The 16,380-nt window shown below is 38.4% G+C and overlaps 1 protein-coding gene across 1 annotated transcript in view; it reads left to right on the forward strand.

Moving 5' to 3' along the window:
• The window catches only part of SIKE1 (suppressor of IKBKE 1), a 60,590-nt gene extending 45,845 nt beyond the window's left edge, over nucleotides 1-14,745 (forward strand). The window contains exons 2-7 of the mRNA XM_008522820.2: nucleotides 6,373-6,471; nucleotides 7,701-8,109; nucleotides 8,349-8,454; nucleotides 9,341-9,483; nucleotides 10,959-11,072; nucleotides 12,628-14,745. Coding sequence (XP_008521042.1) covers nucleotides 7,951-8,109; nucleotides 8,349-8,454; nucleotides 9,341-9,483; nucleotides 10,959-11,072; nucleotides 12,628-12,729 — 624 coding nt within the window. The 5' untranslated portion in view covers nucleotides 6,373-6,471; nucleotides 7,701-7,950 and the 3' untranslated portion in view covers nucleotides 12,730-14,745. The remainder of the gene's footprint in view (nucleotides 1-6,372; nucleotides 6,472-7,700; nucleotides 8,110-8,348; nucleotides 8,455-9,340; nucleotides 9,484-10,958; nucleotides 11,073-12,627) is intronic.
• Nucleotides 14,746-16,380: the final 1,635 nt, after the last annotated feature.

The raw sequence follows: 16,380 nt of genomic DNA on the forward strand, positions 1-16,380 counted from the left end.
GGGCTCATGTTACAAAATGAATCATTTACAATCTTATCCATGTTTTATTGAATATTTTGGAGACAGCTTGGCAGTTTACTTTGCCTCCTAACTCAAGTTGGTACTCTATGCTATACAGGGATTCATAGCTCACTTAGCTCAATGTTTCTGCTGACAATTAACTCTATAACTTCATAACAAATATTACATTTAGAAATAATATCTCTGATTTATATTTTCTTATCAATCAACTGATCTCTCTTTCCTTTCACTTCACAGTGCCAGAAAAGGAGGAAGAGAATACTTTGGGAGTATCTAGGCCTGAGAGGATACTGTCAAGGCGGGTTGCAGGAAAAATAAGTTAGAGGATTGTGGGAAGACAGACACATATAGGTCCTGATCTTTCTTCTCTGAACTGAAGCCTTAGGTTAAAGTCCAGACTAGAAGAATATTTTGTCCTGCTTTCCATTTGAGACTCTGTGTAGATATAAAGCATTCCATATCCCATTATTATTTCTTCTAGTAAAATTTGAACTCCTCAGCTCTGCTCTCTCGTATAATGCTAACTAAAAAAATTCCAGAATCTAGACTTCTAAAGGCAAGTTTTCTTAATTAACAAATACTAGCAAAAAGAAATCTCAGAAAGAGGTAGAGACGCTGCTAAACATTCAACAATGCACGGAACAGCCCTCTACAACAGAGAAGTGTCCGTCTAAACTGTCAGTAGTGTCGAGACTGAGAAACCTTGCTTTATCCTCTAAAAATTACCTACGCGACAGGGTTATGGGAACTCTGTACCTTCCGGTCAATTTTGCTGTGAATTTAAAACTGTTCTAAAAAATAAAGTTTACTGGGCCAGCCCCGTAGCCAAGTGGTTAAGTTCACATGCTCCGCTGTGGCGGCCCAAGGTTTCGCCGGTTCAGATCCTGGGCAACAACTAAGATATACAACTGTGGACCGGGGAGATTTGGGGAGATAAAGCAGAAAAAAAAAAAGAAAGAAAGATTGGCTACAGTTGTTAGCTCAGGTGCCAATCTTTAAAAAAAAAAGTTTATTAACTTAAAAAAATCACCTATATCTCTGGTTGATTGCTTAATGATAACATATTTGCCTTAAGAACAATGTTATAACTGTCATTCATAAAAGGTACTGTAGGATTTCCTTTTCAAATCACAAAAGGACCATTGGCTCTTCCCTCTTCTCCCACATGCATGGAGGAAAAAAAATAAAACCCATGATTTGGCTAGATTTATTTATTTATTTATTTATTTTTAGGAAGATTAGCCCTGAACTAACATCTGCTGCCAATCCTCCTTTCGCTGAGGAAGACTGGCCCTGAGCTAACATCCGTGCCCATCTTCCTCTACTTTATATGTGGGACGCCTACCACAGCATGGCTTGCTAAGCAGTGCCATGTCCACACCCAGGATCTGAATCAGCGAACCCCAGGCTGCCGAAGCAAATCGTGAATTTAACCGCTGCGCCACTGGGCTGTCCCCTAGATTTCTTTTTAAACAAAGAGTTTAGGAATCTGTGTCTCATTTTAATTAAAGAGGAGGAGTCCTTGTCAGCTGCCCCCACAACAACCACTGCTGCTGCAGCCATAAAAGGAGAAATGGTGATTACAGCATGGAAGACACCAGAAGTTTCCACATGCCTCTAATGAGATGAAGTAGTAGCTGAGAATTTGGCTAGGGACCAGAGGAGTTCACTGCAACATCAGGAGGTACCAAAGTGGTCCTGAAGCAAAGGACTCCAAGGAGGACTGCTTAAGCCAGGGACCAAATGGGAGGTACAGCCCTAGGGAGACACTACATCCATAAACCCCTCCTCACCATCTCACATGGTCAGGGAGGAAGACCAGTCCTGACGGAGCCTAGATGGGATAGACCAGACTTGCCAAGAGATGGAACCAGACCAACCACAGCCGCACAAGGCTGGGGTTTGAGAGTGGAGGGGCACTCTTCACCCAACACTAAATACCCATACTCTATCATGGATCAAAGTTGGAAAAAGGGGAAGAAATCTGAAAGATTGAGTCATACATAAGAATCTGATTTACCTAAGCAGACTGTGAAATTACTTAACCAGACTGAGTTTACCAGACTCAACTAAAAGATAGGGTTGGGTTTTTTCCCATATCACCTAATAAGGTGGGAATAGAGAGGCTCACAAGAAAATACAGATTATAGAAAATAAGCTACAGTTTCTTTGCACATCTGTGTAGTAGAAGTAAATTTGTGACTCTGCTACACACATTTTTACATATTAATCAAAATTTGCTAGCATACTTGAAAAAGATTTGGAGCACATTAGATGAGAACCACTGGATTGAACAAAGAAATGTTGAAAAAATAAATAGCCAACTCCACTAAAATAAAAGTAAAATTACACAGCCTTTGGTCTCATGCTGACTCCACCGTTGCTAATAGGACTCTAGGGCTGCATTTACCTGTCCTCCTACTCTGTCTAGTAAGTAGCTTCAGCATCCAGAGTCTAATCCAGCAGGAGATATTTTTAGTTTCATAACAAGGACCGCCCATCTTGCTGTCTCCCTCAATATGTTGATAATACCAAAAACGCCTGTTTCTTGGATTCTCTCCTATTACTTTGACTGAGATTAGATTCTTTGTTTACTTAAGAAATCCACCAGTCATAGCTTTTGTTTATTTGTTTTTAATCTCCTTACATGAAGGAGAAGAGGACAGTACCAATGATGTTCTGATTTTATTTAAAAAAAAAAAAACCTATGTGTGTATGTCAGTTCCTAGGGCTGTCATAACAAATTACCACTGGGTGGCTTGAAACAACAGAAATGCACTGTCTCACAGTTGTGGTGGCAAGAAGTCTGAAACCAAGGTGTCAGCAAGCTTGACACCCTTTGAAGGCTCTGAAGGAATTCATTCCATGCCTCTCTCCTGGCTTCTCATGGCTGGAGGCAAACCTTGGTGTTCCTTGGCTTGTAGACACACCGCTCAAATTTCTGCTTCCATCTTTACATGACCCTCTCCCCTGTGTGTCTTCTCCTTTTCTGTCACTTTTTTTTTTTAAAAATTGGCACCTGAGCTAACAACTGTTGCCAATCTTTTTTTTTTCTGCTTTTTTCTCCCCAAATCCCCCCAGTATATAGTTGTATATTTTAGTTGTGGGTCCTTCTAGTTGTGGCATGTGGGATGCCACCTCACCATGGCCTGATAAACGGTGCCATGTCCGCGCCCAGGTTCTGAACCCAGCAAAACCCCGTGCCGCCGAAGCGGAGCGTGCAAACTTAACCACTCAGCCACAGGGCCAGCCCCCTCTTTTTCTTTTTTCTCTTTTCTGTCACTTTTAAGGACACCTTTCATTAGATTTAGGGTTCACCCTAATCCAGGATAATCTCATCTGAAGATCTTTTTCTTAATTACAAATGCAAAGCTCCTCTTTCCAAGTAGGGTTACATTCACAGCTACTCGCAGTTAGGGCTTGGACATATCTTTTGGGGAGACACAAATACACCACTACGAAACAGATTTAACCTTTTAGGAAATAGGGATGTCCATGTAAATATTACTACCAGAGCAATAAATTATTAAGTAAGACAAACCAATCAGAATTACAGTCTTTTTAGACATTAAAGGTCATTTTCACAGGCCACAACAACAATCTCCGAAGTTAGGGTGTCTCTTAATTAGAATTTACATTTACAAGGAAAGTTTTATGATACAAACTAATATCTGCTTTTCTGGCTTTCTAGGAGAAGACTAAACATTTCTCCTTATCTTTTTGAGGTTTCTTTCACCATAATTATGAGGGTCTGTGTTTTTTCAAGGCCAAGTCCTAGAAAGCCATGAGTTAGCAGCAACAGGAAAAAAATAGGTCTGAGAACTCAAAGCTTAAGATATGGAGAAGCACAAAGGAGCAAAATAGGGTACTTAATAAACAATATGGAATATGTAAGGCTTTACATCTATACTTCCTAACCATAGATTCTAAGTATCGATAAAGATTTGCATTTTGAATTATTGCAAAATTTTTCCAGCAGTATCAAAGGGGTGGCATCAACAAGGTACATACAGTATGGATGTGTAGGCAATGACTCAAAGGTGCTGTGGGGGTGCTAGGGTCCAGGTAAAGTCAAGTTATCTCTGCCCTTGCCTCTGTTGTTGACAATTGGGACCACCATCTGCTCCCAGAGTCTTATACTCCCATACCTCTGAGCAGGGTTTCACAGGTTCAGGGACAGGAGCAAGCCTGTTATCCTGTCGGTGCCGTATGGCTATAGCAATGGGCACGGTACTAGAAGAGGTATTTCCAGTAAAAAGTCCAAGTCCCTCACTCACTAGAATTCATGTAACTGTGGCAGGAACCTCACCCCATGGATCAGATTTGGCATTTGAATCACCAGAGGATCAGTGGGATAAGGGATATACTCTAAGAGAGGCAGAAGTGGAACTGCTTTTAGGGCAATCTGAGAGCTGAGAATAGAGGTAGGGAAACCCCAAATCACTTCCTGGCCCAAGAGTAACAATGAAATAATAAGGAGGAAACGGAGCCAAGAAACAGGAGCCAAATAGAAATTAGATCAAAATGGAAATAAGTCAGAACAAGCAAAAGAGGTCTTGGGCAATTTGCATAATTTCCATTAACAACACTACAGGTGCCTGAGCTTATCTTATTGGTTTACTGATGGGTGGGATGCAGAAGTATCAGGATGGCTTGAAGGGTAGAACTCTCTTCATCTTCATATTTCCCCATCTATAATCCATAGTTGTACCTATCCTTCTTATTTTTCCCTCCAAATAAGGAGAATGAAATGTCTTGTATTTTATTCAAGTCCAGCAACTTCACCTATATTCTTAACCTAATCCCCATCAATGCAATCAATATTCAGCAAAAATTTGTTAAGTAGCTATCATGTCCTTTCTCCTTCTAGTTCTTCCTCCTTTAAATGTCCCCCTACTTTCTTGTATCTCTTTCTCTGTTGGATCCTTCCCCTATAAAGCCTATAAACATGCTAAAGCCTTGTTCAGAAAAATAAAAGCAAAAACAGAAAAAAAACCTCCTTTATTTCTGTATTGCCTTTTAATCACTACTGGAATCATAAGATTGGTCAAGGGTTAGAGTTTACTGTTTGCATTTGGCCTAAAAAGAGAGGTGCAAAGGAATTAGGGGTGTTCGAGAGACAGTGGTTCTGACTGACAATCACAAGAGCCCAGTTTGATCAGGGAAAAAAAATTAGACCACAAGAAAAGTCTGATAGGTAGGAAGAATATGGATATACTCAAAAATCAAAGAGCTGGATGGGGTCAAAGAGACAGTAGAGGAAGAAAGCGTTGTAATAACTGGATGGGTTGAAACAAAGTTTGCAGTCAAAGAGTTAGACATTAAAGCATAAAATTTTTGATGAGAAACAATTTTTAGTGAATGATTAAGTGTGTGGCCATGGATAGTAAAAATAAATCGAATGTCCCTAGAAGTATGGAGGCCAAGGAAGGATATAACATTAGATGAATTGTCCACATGGACATGAATGTCACCCAAGATGAGAACAAGATATGGAGTAATCAATAAGACTGTAAGCCAACTCCTCAAATCTTCTATGAATAAAGAAGAATACCCAAGGTAGTAGGTTAGTAATTGACAGCAATAAGGAGAGAAAGAAGATTTTCCAACTTGATGATACAAGCTTCAAATAAAGCGGAGGTTTTAACAAGCAAGTAAGAGTAACTGCTTGGCAGTGACATTGGAGAATTAGAATGACCAGGCTAGTTCTCATCCCTAACCTTCCGTGGCCATAGAAGGATAATTACGTGTCACTGAAAGGGTAGCAAGAAGTTGTAGTGTCCTTGGGGAGAGTTATTAGAGGAGGAGATGACTTGAGGTAGGGAGAAGACCAGTTGAAAGACTGCTGCTTTATCTGGGTGAGAAAGGATGATGGCCCAACCTACACAATAGCAGTGAGAATACAAAGAAGGAAATAAGTCCTAAAGATATAAAGGAGATAGATTGCTTTGGTAACTGATTAATTTTGAAGAATAAGTAGGAAGAATAAAAGATGGCTTCCAGGATTCTGTTTTGGGCAAACGGGTATATGAATGTGCTCTTTACTGAAACAGGAGGAAGAGCAGGTTTAGAAGCAAAGATAATGAGATCAGTTTCAGACCATGTTGAACCTGTGGTTCCTGTAGGTTGTCCCTGTGGAAACATACTCTAAGCAAATAAATATAAATATCCTAGGTTCATGAAAGAGATTGGGGCTACAGAGACAGATTTGAGAACCATCATCCCTGAATGGAAGTCAAAGGCAAATAAGTGAAAGAGATCACTTAGGGAGGATATTTTGCTTGATTTGGTGAATGAATGAAACCTCTTCACATCTGTGGCTCTGCATTAATTTTTTTTCCTGTTGCTCAGTGGTCTAGATTTGTCATTTTTCCTGAACTTGTTCCCCATCTCCGTCTTGACAAACAATTATTGAATGCCTCCATTGTGCCAGCTGCTGGGAATACAAAGGTAAAAAGCTCAGTTCTCTCCCCTCATTTCTCTGACCTCTCCCTACTGCTCTGACGCTTTTGCTCCTTTCATCAGGCTCCTAATCCTATCACTTTCAATCATTTATAAGAGTATGAACTATTTCTCCCATTAGAATATAAACTCCCTAAGAGCAGAGACCTTGTGTCATTCTCTGCTGTATTCCCAGACACTAACCAGTGCCTGAAATAAAGAAGTTCTACAAAAATATTTATTAAAGCAATAAATGAAAAAGAACAAAGTGACACACAAGCTTGACAAGGTAAACTCATAAACCTATATAACAAATAGCACAAATGTCATTGCTGTTCTGGTTATTTTCAATTTATTAACTGAATTAAAATGGAAAAAATAGGCAAGCAGAAAATAGCAACGACTCCATCTCACACCCATTAAGATGGCTATCAAAAACCCCCAGAAAATAGCAAGTGTTGACAAGGACGTGGAGAAACTGGAACCCTTATGCACTGTTGGTAACAATGTAAAATGGTACAACTACTGTGGAAAACAGTGTGGTCATTCAAAAATATTTAAAAATAGAATTACCATATGACTCAGCAATTCTACTTTTGGGTATAACAAAAAGAATTGGAAGCGGGGACTCAAACAGATATTTGTACACCTATGTTCATAGCAGCATTATTCACAATAGTCAAAAGAGGCAATCCAAGTGTCCATCAATGGATGAATGGATAAATAAAATGTGGAATACATAAGATGGCATATTATTCAGTCTTAAAAAGCAAGAAAAGTCTGATGTGCATAAATGAACCTTGAGGACATTATGCTAAGGGAAATAAGTCAGCCACAAAACGATATATCTGATTTATATGATTCCGCTTATATAAGGTACCTAAAGTAGTCAAATTCATAGAGACAGAAAGTAGAATAGTGGTTGCCAGGGGCTGGGTGGAAGGCAGAACAGGGAGTCAATGTTCAAAATGGGGATAGTTTCAGTTCTGCAAGATGAAGTGTTCTGGAGATAGATGGTCATGGTCGCAAAACAGTGTGAATGCACTTAATACTACTGAACTGTACATTTCAAAAGGATTAAGATGGTAAATTGTATGTGTATTTTACCACAATTTTTAAAAAATTAAATGAAAAAAACAGAATGACGACTGAATAGCAATCTACATTGAGCAAAACCAGTAGGGAAAGGAGACACTGGGACCGCCCAGCCATAGCTTGACCACCATCTTGACCACCAGGCTGTGGGAACACGAAAGGAAGGGCGTTGCAAGGGCAGGCCGCCGCCACCGCGTAGGGAGAAGCTGCAGGGAAGCCGCTGGTTGAATCGGGTCGCTTGCGACTAGGCTGCCACTGCGCCGGCGCATATGGCTGCGGCCGAGGCGCCTTTTCAGCGGACCCGGAAGTGACGTCTATAACGCTGAGACAGCTTGGGGAGGATCTGAGCAGGTCGCATAGGTGAGCAGTTGGGCTTGTGGTCGTGTGGCCGATATGAGCTGCACCATTGAGAAGATCCTAACAGACGCTAAGACGCTGCTGGAGAGGCTGCGGGAGCACGACGCGGCCGCCGAGTCACTGGTGGATCAGTCGGCTGCGCTGCACCGGCGGGTGGCCGCTATGCGGGAGGCGGGGACAGCGCTTCCGGACCAGGTCAGGCAGAGGGTTGGGGTCCGTGCCCTCAGGTGCTGGGCATTTGAGGGATGGAGGGCGAGGTAAAGTGAAAACTGGGCCTGGAATTTATTCCTGGTCTCAGAGGGCAGCAGTGAGACCCTTCTGCGGGATCCGGGCTGAGAATGCTGCCCTGGAGCCCTGACTCCTGCCTCTTAATTTGCATCTGCGGCTGTTCTCCTGTTTACCGCGGCGCCCTTAGTCTGTCTCTGTTTGTCCAGTATCAAGAGGATGCATCCGATATAAAGGACATGTCCAAATACAAACCTCACATTCTGCTGTCCCAAGAGAATACACAGATTAGAGACTTGCAGCAGGAAAACAGAGGTTAGTCAGGCCTTTTTTTGTAGTTATGATTTTCTCATATCCAGTAATATTTCAAAAGTTCTTAGAAAACTGCCAAACTGTTCATAAAAGTGCACATGCTGTGTGTATTTCCAAATCAGTACTTTTAATAGGAAAGTTATCCTGCGCTGGCCCAGTACCAATAAAGGTTGTTATATTACCCTTTTCAAGGTCATCTGACTGATTTTGTATTTGTAGGCAGCTTATCAAAGAGGTGCTTAGTAGAGGTGAATTATTACATGGCTTATTTGGGCATCCCTGGATGGAGGTTTGCGTAACAAAAGAGTATCCTCAAGGTCTTAAAATTTAATGTTTAAATATTAATTGAAATAAACATTAAAGTTAAGATTGAAGGTTTTTTAGGTTCTTGTGTAAGTGGAAGAGCTAAATTTTATCTTCAGGGTATATATTCTTAGGCCTTTTGAGTACATTATTAATGATAGTGGTATGAATAGTTATTTGTATATCAGTTTACAGAGGGCATTCACATGTATCATCCTATTGTATTCTCATATCTTCATTTTGAGGTAGGAAAGCTGGGTATTTATCATTACAGTACAGATAAGAAATAGGCTCAGAGAGCTTAAATGATTTGCTTGAGTATTAAGCTAGTAACTCACAGAACTGAACTCAAACCCAGGTCTTCTGATTTCACATCTTATTTTGTTTCTACCAGACTAGGCTGCTTCTGGCCAGAAAGCTATTTTTCACATAGATCCTATCTGTTGTGTTTCGTGTACTTAAACACTGATTTACAACTTTGAATTCACAATATCTCATGGAGTGTCATAAAATTCCAACTGTTAAAAGTTTAGCTTTGGGAGCTGTCTCTCAGACATGACTGCCAAGTTATTTTATTTTTTGATAGAGCTATGGGTTTCCTTGGAGGAACATCAAGATGCTTTGGAACTCATCATGAGCAAGTACCGGAAACAGATGTTACAATTAATGGTTGCTAAAAAAGCAGTGGATGCTGAACCAGTCCTGAAAGCTCACCAGTCTCACTCTGCAGTAAGAAACCTTGATAAATAAATTCTAAGTGAACTGAATTGAAATCTTGAAATTGTTTTAGATTGTGTGCTTGTTTTTGAAGAAAAGTAAGCTTGTTTTCCTTTCATGTTTATCACATTCACTATTGATTTTGGTATAACTTTGTAACGATATGAATAGAAAGAAGTGGGTAAAGGGTTGTTCAGGTCCTTTTATTTGAGTGGGACTAAGGTTCCTCCCTCCCTCACCAAGATCTTTTTTCAAGATGTTAATGAATGCTTAGTTCTTCCACCAAACATAATGCCCGTTAGTGCTGAAGGTGCTCAGTAAATACTTGATTGGTTAATATTGTACATTTCACTAAACTGTAAGCATGTTGTAAGGAGCATGAATTCATCTTTTATCCCTAACATAGTACCTGGCACATAGCAGGCAATCAGTAAACCGTTATTAAACTGAACTACATAGCATCACACTGTGTTGTAGGAGAGAGAAGTATGGTTTGAAAAAAAATACATGGCATAGTTTCTACACTTGGGTTGCTTATGATTTAATTGGGAGACCCAGTAATTGTTCTTATGTTTGCAGAGTGCTTTGCAGATGTCATTGTACATTCACATATACTCTATAATTTATTCCTGGATTAATAGACTGGTGCATCACGATTTGCTGTGGTGGAATTTATGAAAGATAAGTTTCATCTTAGATTCCACTGAAAGCATTTTACTGACTTAAAAGTCTTAGAGAAGAGGGATATTTTAAATATGTGAATGGCTTTCATTTGGAAGGGAAAAATAAAGTTTATTTTCTTTAGTCTGGAAGAGAAAACTTGAACCCTGAAGGAGTCAGAGTTTAGCTCATATGAAAAACTTGCTGAGAGATATGTCCAAAGATAGAATAAAGTATCTTAGGATGTGGTAAGCTTCCTGCCAATAAAAGTATTCAAATTTAAGTTAAACAGCCACTTAGAGATATTGTCCAACATGCAGTGGTTGGTTAGACTAGAATTGATCGTTTGAGAACACAATTATTTGTGAATAAGAGATAACTTTAGGGCTGGCCCTGTGGCCAAGTGGTTAAGTACACACTCTGCTTCGGTGGCCCAGGGTTTTGCTGGTTCGGATCCTGGGCACGGACATGGCACCACTCATCAGGCACCACTTGTCAGGCCACACTGAGGCTGCATCCCACATGCCACAGCTAGAAGGACCCACAACTAAAATATACAACTATGAACTGGGGGGATTTGGGGAGAAAAAGCAGAAGGGAAAAAAAAGATTGGCAACAGTTGTTAGCTCAGGTGCCAATCTTTAAAAAAAAAAGATAACTTTATGATGGCTTTACCTCTGAGGACTCAGATTATAGTGAAAGTCCTGTATAACCTGTGTAGCACAGATTAAATGAACTTTTTAACATCATAATGCACATGTTCTCATGAACTTCATATCTATAGAAAAGATGACTTTTCCCCCTTTTTTTTCTTAATATCTTCACAGGAAATTGAGAGTCAGATTGACAGAATCTGTGAAATGGGAGAAGTGATGAGAAAAGCAGTTCAGGTGGATGATGACCAATTTTGTAAGATTCAGGAAAAACTAGCCCAATTAGAGGTAAGATTGTTGCTATTTTAGGTTGACAAAATTTCAGGGAGTGTTCCTTGAGTCTGGAAGGTATGCCATCACTATCCCATCACTGCAATGTATTGATGTTTTCTGTGTGCTCATGATTAGCTCTTCCTCCATACTTTTTTCAAGAAAGGAAATGTAATCAGCAGCAAATAATGAAAATGCCAACTATGTATTGGCTAAAAATTAAGATATTAACATATTGAGAGTTAAAGAGAGTGGAAGGGACAGATTACATGTGAACTAAAATCTGTCATCTGCCATAAAAGAAAGTCAAATAGGAAGTGTCAAAGATCGATGAGCAGAAAATAGCAGTACAGGCTTATTATTTAGAATTATGGAAGTAAATACCAAAAGAAATAGATAAAAAGCATTAAAAGTGGTTGCCTTTGGGGAACAAAGCCAAGGGACTGATGTTTATTTTATAAGCCTTATAGTCTTGATTTTTTTAAAGCTATTTTCATGTAATATTTTGATTAAAATAGGAATCGTTTACAAAGAAAAGCCTGGGGTGTTAGTGTGCCCATAAAAGTGTTAACGAAAAACATTACAATAGATGGTTTGAATGCTGCTTATTACAAGATGCTGTTGTGGGCCATTTGAGAAGTACCAGAGAGAAAAAGGATCCCTGCTCAGAGTCTAGTGAAAGGAATGAGACTGGTACTTACATGATATGATCTATGTTATGATATGAAATGGTATATAATGGTATATAAATGCTAGGAGAGAGATACAAAAGTACTGAGGGAAGCACTTTGTATGGTAGAAGATTTAATGACCGTGGGCTCTGACTCTCGGTGAAGCCTGAAAATGTGGTTTACCAGAAGTTCCTGCAGAGAGACTAGGGATAAAGAGTGCAAGCTGCCCTATCTGGAATTCAAAGGGAGTAATAAGGTTCCAAGTAGGAATTAGGAATTAGCTAAAATGATAGAATGACCTTGTCTACACTACTCTGATTGACCCCAGTGATGGAAACAGCCCTAAGGAAATGAGGGACAAATTTTACTCAATACTTTAAGTGGAAAAAAACATGGGCATCAGATTGAGACTCCAGCAATACCACATCCAAGTTATCTGGAGAAGTTTTTGGACATTTGTGAGCCATAGTGCCCTCTTCCTGAAGAGAATGCGGATGTAGGCAGTGGTACCTACCCTACAGATTGTTGTGAGATAATATATGTAAGACACTCACATAGTACCTCGCTACAACTGAGCAGAGTAAAAATATTATTAGGAATTTGAAAAATAGAAGAAACAATAGTAAAACTTGTGGGAATCATGACGAGTATGACAAGTAGTGAATTCCTCAAGTGGAAAGGGATCTTGTTTTTTTCTTTCTTGTCCTAACACTTGGCATATAGAAATTCCTCGGTAAATGTTAAATGAATAAGTAAGTCATATTTTAGGAAATTCTCAGTTCTTTTGTTTCCTTAAAATTTAAAATTAAAATAGTATCCTTTCTATTCCTAGCCCAAAAAAAGTGTTCTGATGCAATTTGACAGTCAAAATGCCTGAAATAAACATATACCTTTTTTTTCAGCTTGAAAATAAGGAACTTCGAGAATTATTGTCCATCAGCAGTGAGTCTCTTCAGGTCAAGAAGGAAAACCCAGTGCACACTGCTTCCCAAGGCATCAAATAACTCAACTTCTGACTGTCAGCTGGAGATTGTTTATCAAGGAAGGAAGTTATTATCTTTCTATTTGAGTATTGTCCATTGAGTGTCTTGCTCAGACTTGATTTAGTGTTGATTAAAGGTATTAGATGGCAGTGTAGAAGTCACAGTTAAAAGTGGCTGTCCACAAAACAGTTTTTGGGTGTGTTAGTGAAAATACATACTGAGTTTCACCATTCCTTTTCTAAGAGACTTTTAATTTTCATTTCTGGGACCTCAATTTGTATAAACTGTGTTTTGAGTTCATTTTTGTTTTCACATCTCTGAAACTTAGAGCATTTTATTATAAGCCAGCAATTTTATTTTATTTAGGATTATAAATTGCAATTGTAAAAAGTTTTAAAAAGAGATTAGCTTTTTAAATCTATTTGGCATAAACCTGTATTTTTTTCCATTTGAGAAAAGTAATACCGTACAACTAGATGGGCAGATTCTCTGATTTGTAATGTCATTCACTTTCTATGAAGTTTGAAGTCTCTCTGGTGCTAAGAGTTGGCACTTCATGGCATGGTGTCTTTACTCTTAATTTGAGAGAACCTACTGCTAGTCCCCAGGAAACACACTTGAAAATAAGTCAACTGTTTTTTTCTAATGGAAGTAGTCATCGTTCTGTTCAAAGAATGCTGAGAAATTTGTCCTGTGTATGTGCGCATACACGTGTGCTCTTAGTTCAGATGCTAAAAGTAGCTTGTATTTGTTTTATTAGATATTCATAGTCAATTTTTCAGTTTTGTCCTACTAGAAAATCTTCAACTTGAGTAGTTTACCCAGTGTGAAGAGCATATAATAGGTTTATTCACATCATAGTTCTTAGGTATTACATTCTTCTATTTAATTTATATATAACTCCTGTTTTATAGTTAAGAACTTATCCCTTACTTGGATGTCTTTCATTACTAGTACTAGTACTTTGTTTTTAGATCCATTTTTCACAAGGAAGCAAAGTTTATCACCTAGTGAGAGTTACTATATTCATAGTACTGTGCAGAAAACAAAACAATGTTAAGGTTCAAATGCTGAGTGATCAACTAGGCTCACTTATTAACTCATTCCCCCATCTCAGTTTACTCACATTTCAAATTTACAAATTTCTTCATGTTATACTATCATTATAGTATAGATTTGCCCAAAAATAATTAAAAGAATGAATGCTAAATCTGTCAATATTTTCCAGTAACACTAAGCACCATACTACATGGGAGAGAGACAGTATTAAAAAGTTTTTTGTTAATGCTTTATGTGATGTAAAATTTCTTTTTTTACTGCCATAAAGAATTAACTCCAGTTAAAACAACAAAACGTCTCCACGATACCCTAAAAGCATCTGATGCCAGTAATACTAATGGACTTTGCCTACAGTGGTCGGCTTTAATGAACAGGTATATGTTATTTTAGAGTTTGTCAAATTTATATTCAAAGTCCTGCATAAAATTTGAAAAATACTTCCACCCCAAATATGGCTGTTTTCATGTCATTTCCCAAAAGTAAACCTTTAATCCCAACTATTTGCCTTGAAGTATATGCCCTGAGTGCCACTGGTATGTCCCACAATTCTATTCAGGAAGTGAGAACCTCTACATTTTGTCAACTGCCATGGGCAGTTTTCATGAAAATGATAAAGTAATCAAATGGCCTTGAAGTATAATGTGGTGTCCCTATATCTGCCTGATATTCCTTTAGAGTTGCTTATAAAGTTCTTTATATCTCAGATATCAGGATAAATCTGTATGTTAACTTTTCCCCGTAGCAAATCAAAACCTTGAAGTATGAGTCTAAAGAGCTCTCAGTGCCCTATGTAATGTAAATTCTGGCAGGTGTTAATGCTATGAAGATAATGTGTAGTTAGAAAATTGAGGAAGGAATGTTCTTCACTTTGAGTGGATATTAAAGTTTTTTTTGCAGTGGATGGAGGAACTTAACTGCTTTGCAAAATCTTAGTACAAGCTTTTCTAATAAAAACCTCATTTTGTGAATATCAGCTAATTTTACTTAGTAATGAGTCTAATTACTAGTGCAAAGGTTTATTTTCCCTATATGTAGCAACCTATCAAGTAGACGGGTTTTCATAAATATTTTGTAGTTAGCACAGCAGTACTTTTTTTTAATAAAAAATTATAAAAATATTTTGTAGGGGGCTGGCCCCGTGGCTGAGTGGTTAAGTTCACGCAGTCCGCTGCAGGTGGCCCAGTGTATCGTTGCGGACGTGGCACTGCTTATCAAGCCACGCTGAGGCAGCGTCCCACATGCCACAACTGGAAGGACCCACAACAAAGAATATACAACTATGTACTGGGGGGCTTTGGGGAGAAAAAAGGGAAAAAAAATCTTAAAAAAAAAAATGTTGTAGTCAGCAGCATAACAAATAGTTGTTTCTGAAATGGTTTTAGAGATTTCCTCATGATTAGAAATCATTAATTATATGATTATAAATCAAGTTATAAAATTAAAACTTTCAAAGTATCTTGAAAAGTGCTTAAATATTATCGATATTTACCTTGACTTATATTAATATCTTATGCATAATTTGATTCAAACACTGTCTATTTCACTGTTCCTCAAAATGTGGTTCACTGACCTACTGAACTAGAAATTTGGGGATGGGATCCAGAAATTTGTATTTTAATTATCATCCCAGATAACTTCTAAGGACACTAGTTTAAAAATGTCTAGTCTGCAGGGGCCAGCCCTGTGGCTGAGTGGTTAAGTTTGCACGCTCTTTCAGCAGCCCACGGTTTTGCCTGTTTGGACACTGGGCACAGACATGGCACCACTCATCAAGCCATGCTGAGGTGGCATCCCACATAGCACAACCAGAAGGAGCTACAACTAGAATATACAACTATGTACTGGGGGACTTGAGGGAGAAGAAGGAGAAAGAAAGAAAGAAAAAAAAAGATTGGCAACAGACGTTAGCTCAGGTGCCAATCTTTAAAAAAAAAATTAATTTAAAAAAAGAATATCTAGTCTACAATGTACCAGGCACTTCATTTAAAGTTATGCATAGAAAAAAGGGTGTTTACACTGTAATCAAAGAAAAATCTGGTAGAGGAGACAAGTATACATACAATTGCAATGCAGTATGATGAATCCAATATAAGGATGTATAGGATACAGAAGAGGGACTATTTAAACTTGAGAATCCAATAGAGACAACAAATGGGCAGGAGGAGAACTAGAAAGCTTGCTGCTTTCTAGTAATCTCCATTTCAACTGTACCTCATTTTACAGATACTCAAGTATAAGGAGGTTATGTTATTTTCCAAACTGGAACCAAGATTCAAACCAGACTCTTAAACATAATCTTAGCTACTAAGTAAAGATGCCTTTAAATGCCAGATACTGTTTAGAGTTCAAGTGGTTCTTGATTAGCCAAATATTTTTATTAATAGTACAAAAGAAACACCACGGCCAATATATTAGAAAATACTGTGAATTCAGTAACTGGAATCTTAACTAATGAGACATAATTGTCATCTGTCTTCTAGAATGGTGTAGCTGAGAGTATGTGTGCATGCAACTGAAGGGAATAATGCTTAATCAGTGGTCCTTGTTACATACAGGAAAGAATGCAGTTCTGTCTTTCAAATCTGTCTCCTTAGCATGTTTTTCATCCTTCAT

Source organism: Equus przewalskii, unplaced genomic scaffold (genome assembly GCF_037783145.1).
Source record: "Equus przewalskii isolate Varuska unplaced genomic scaffold, EquPr2 ChrUn-13, whole genome shotgun sequence".
In the NCBI taxonomy this organism is placed as follows: domain Eukaryota; kingdom Metazoa; phylum Chordata; class Mammalia; order Perissodactyla; family Equidae; genus Equus; species Equus przewalskii.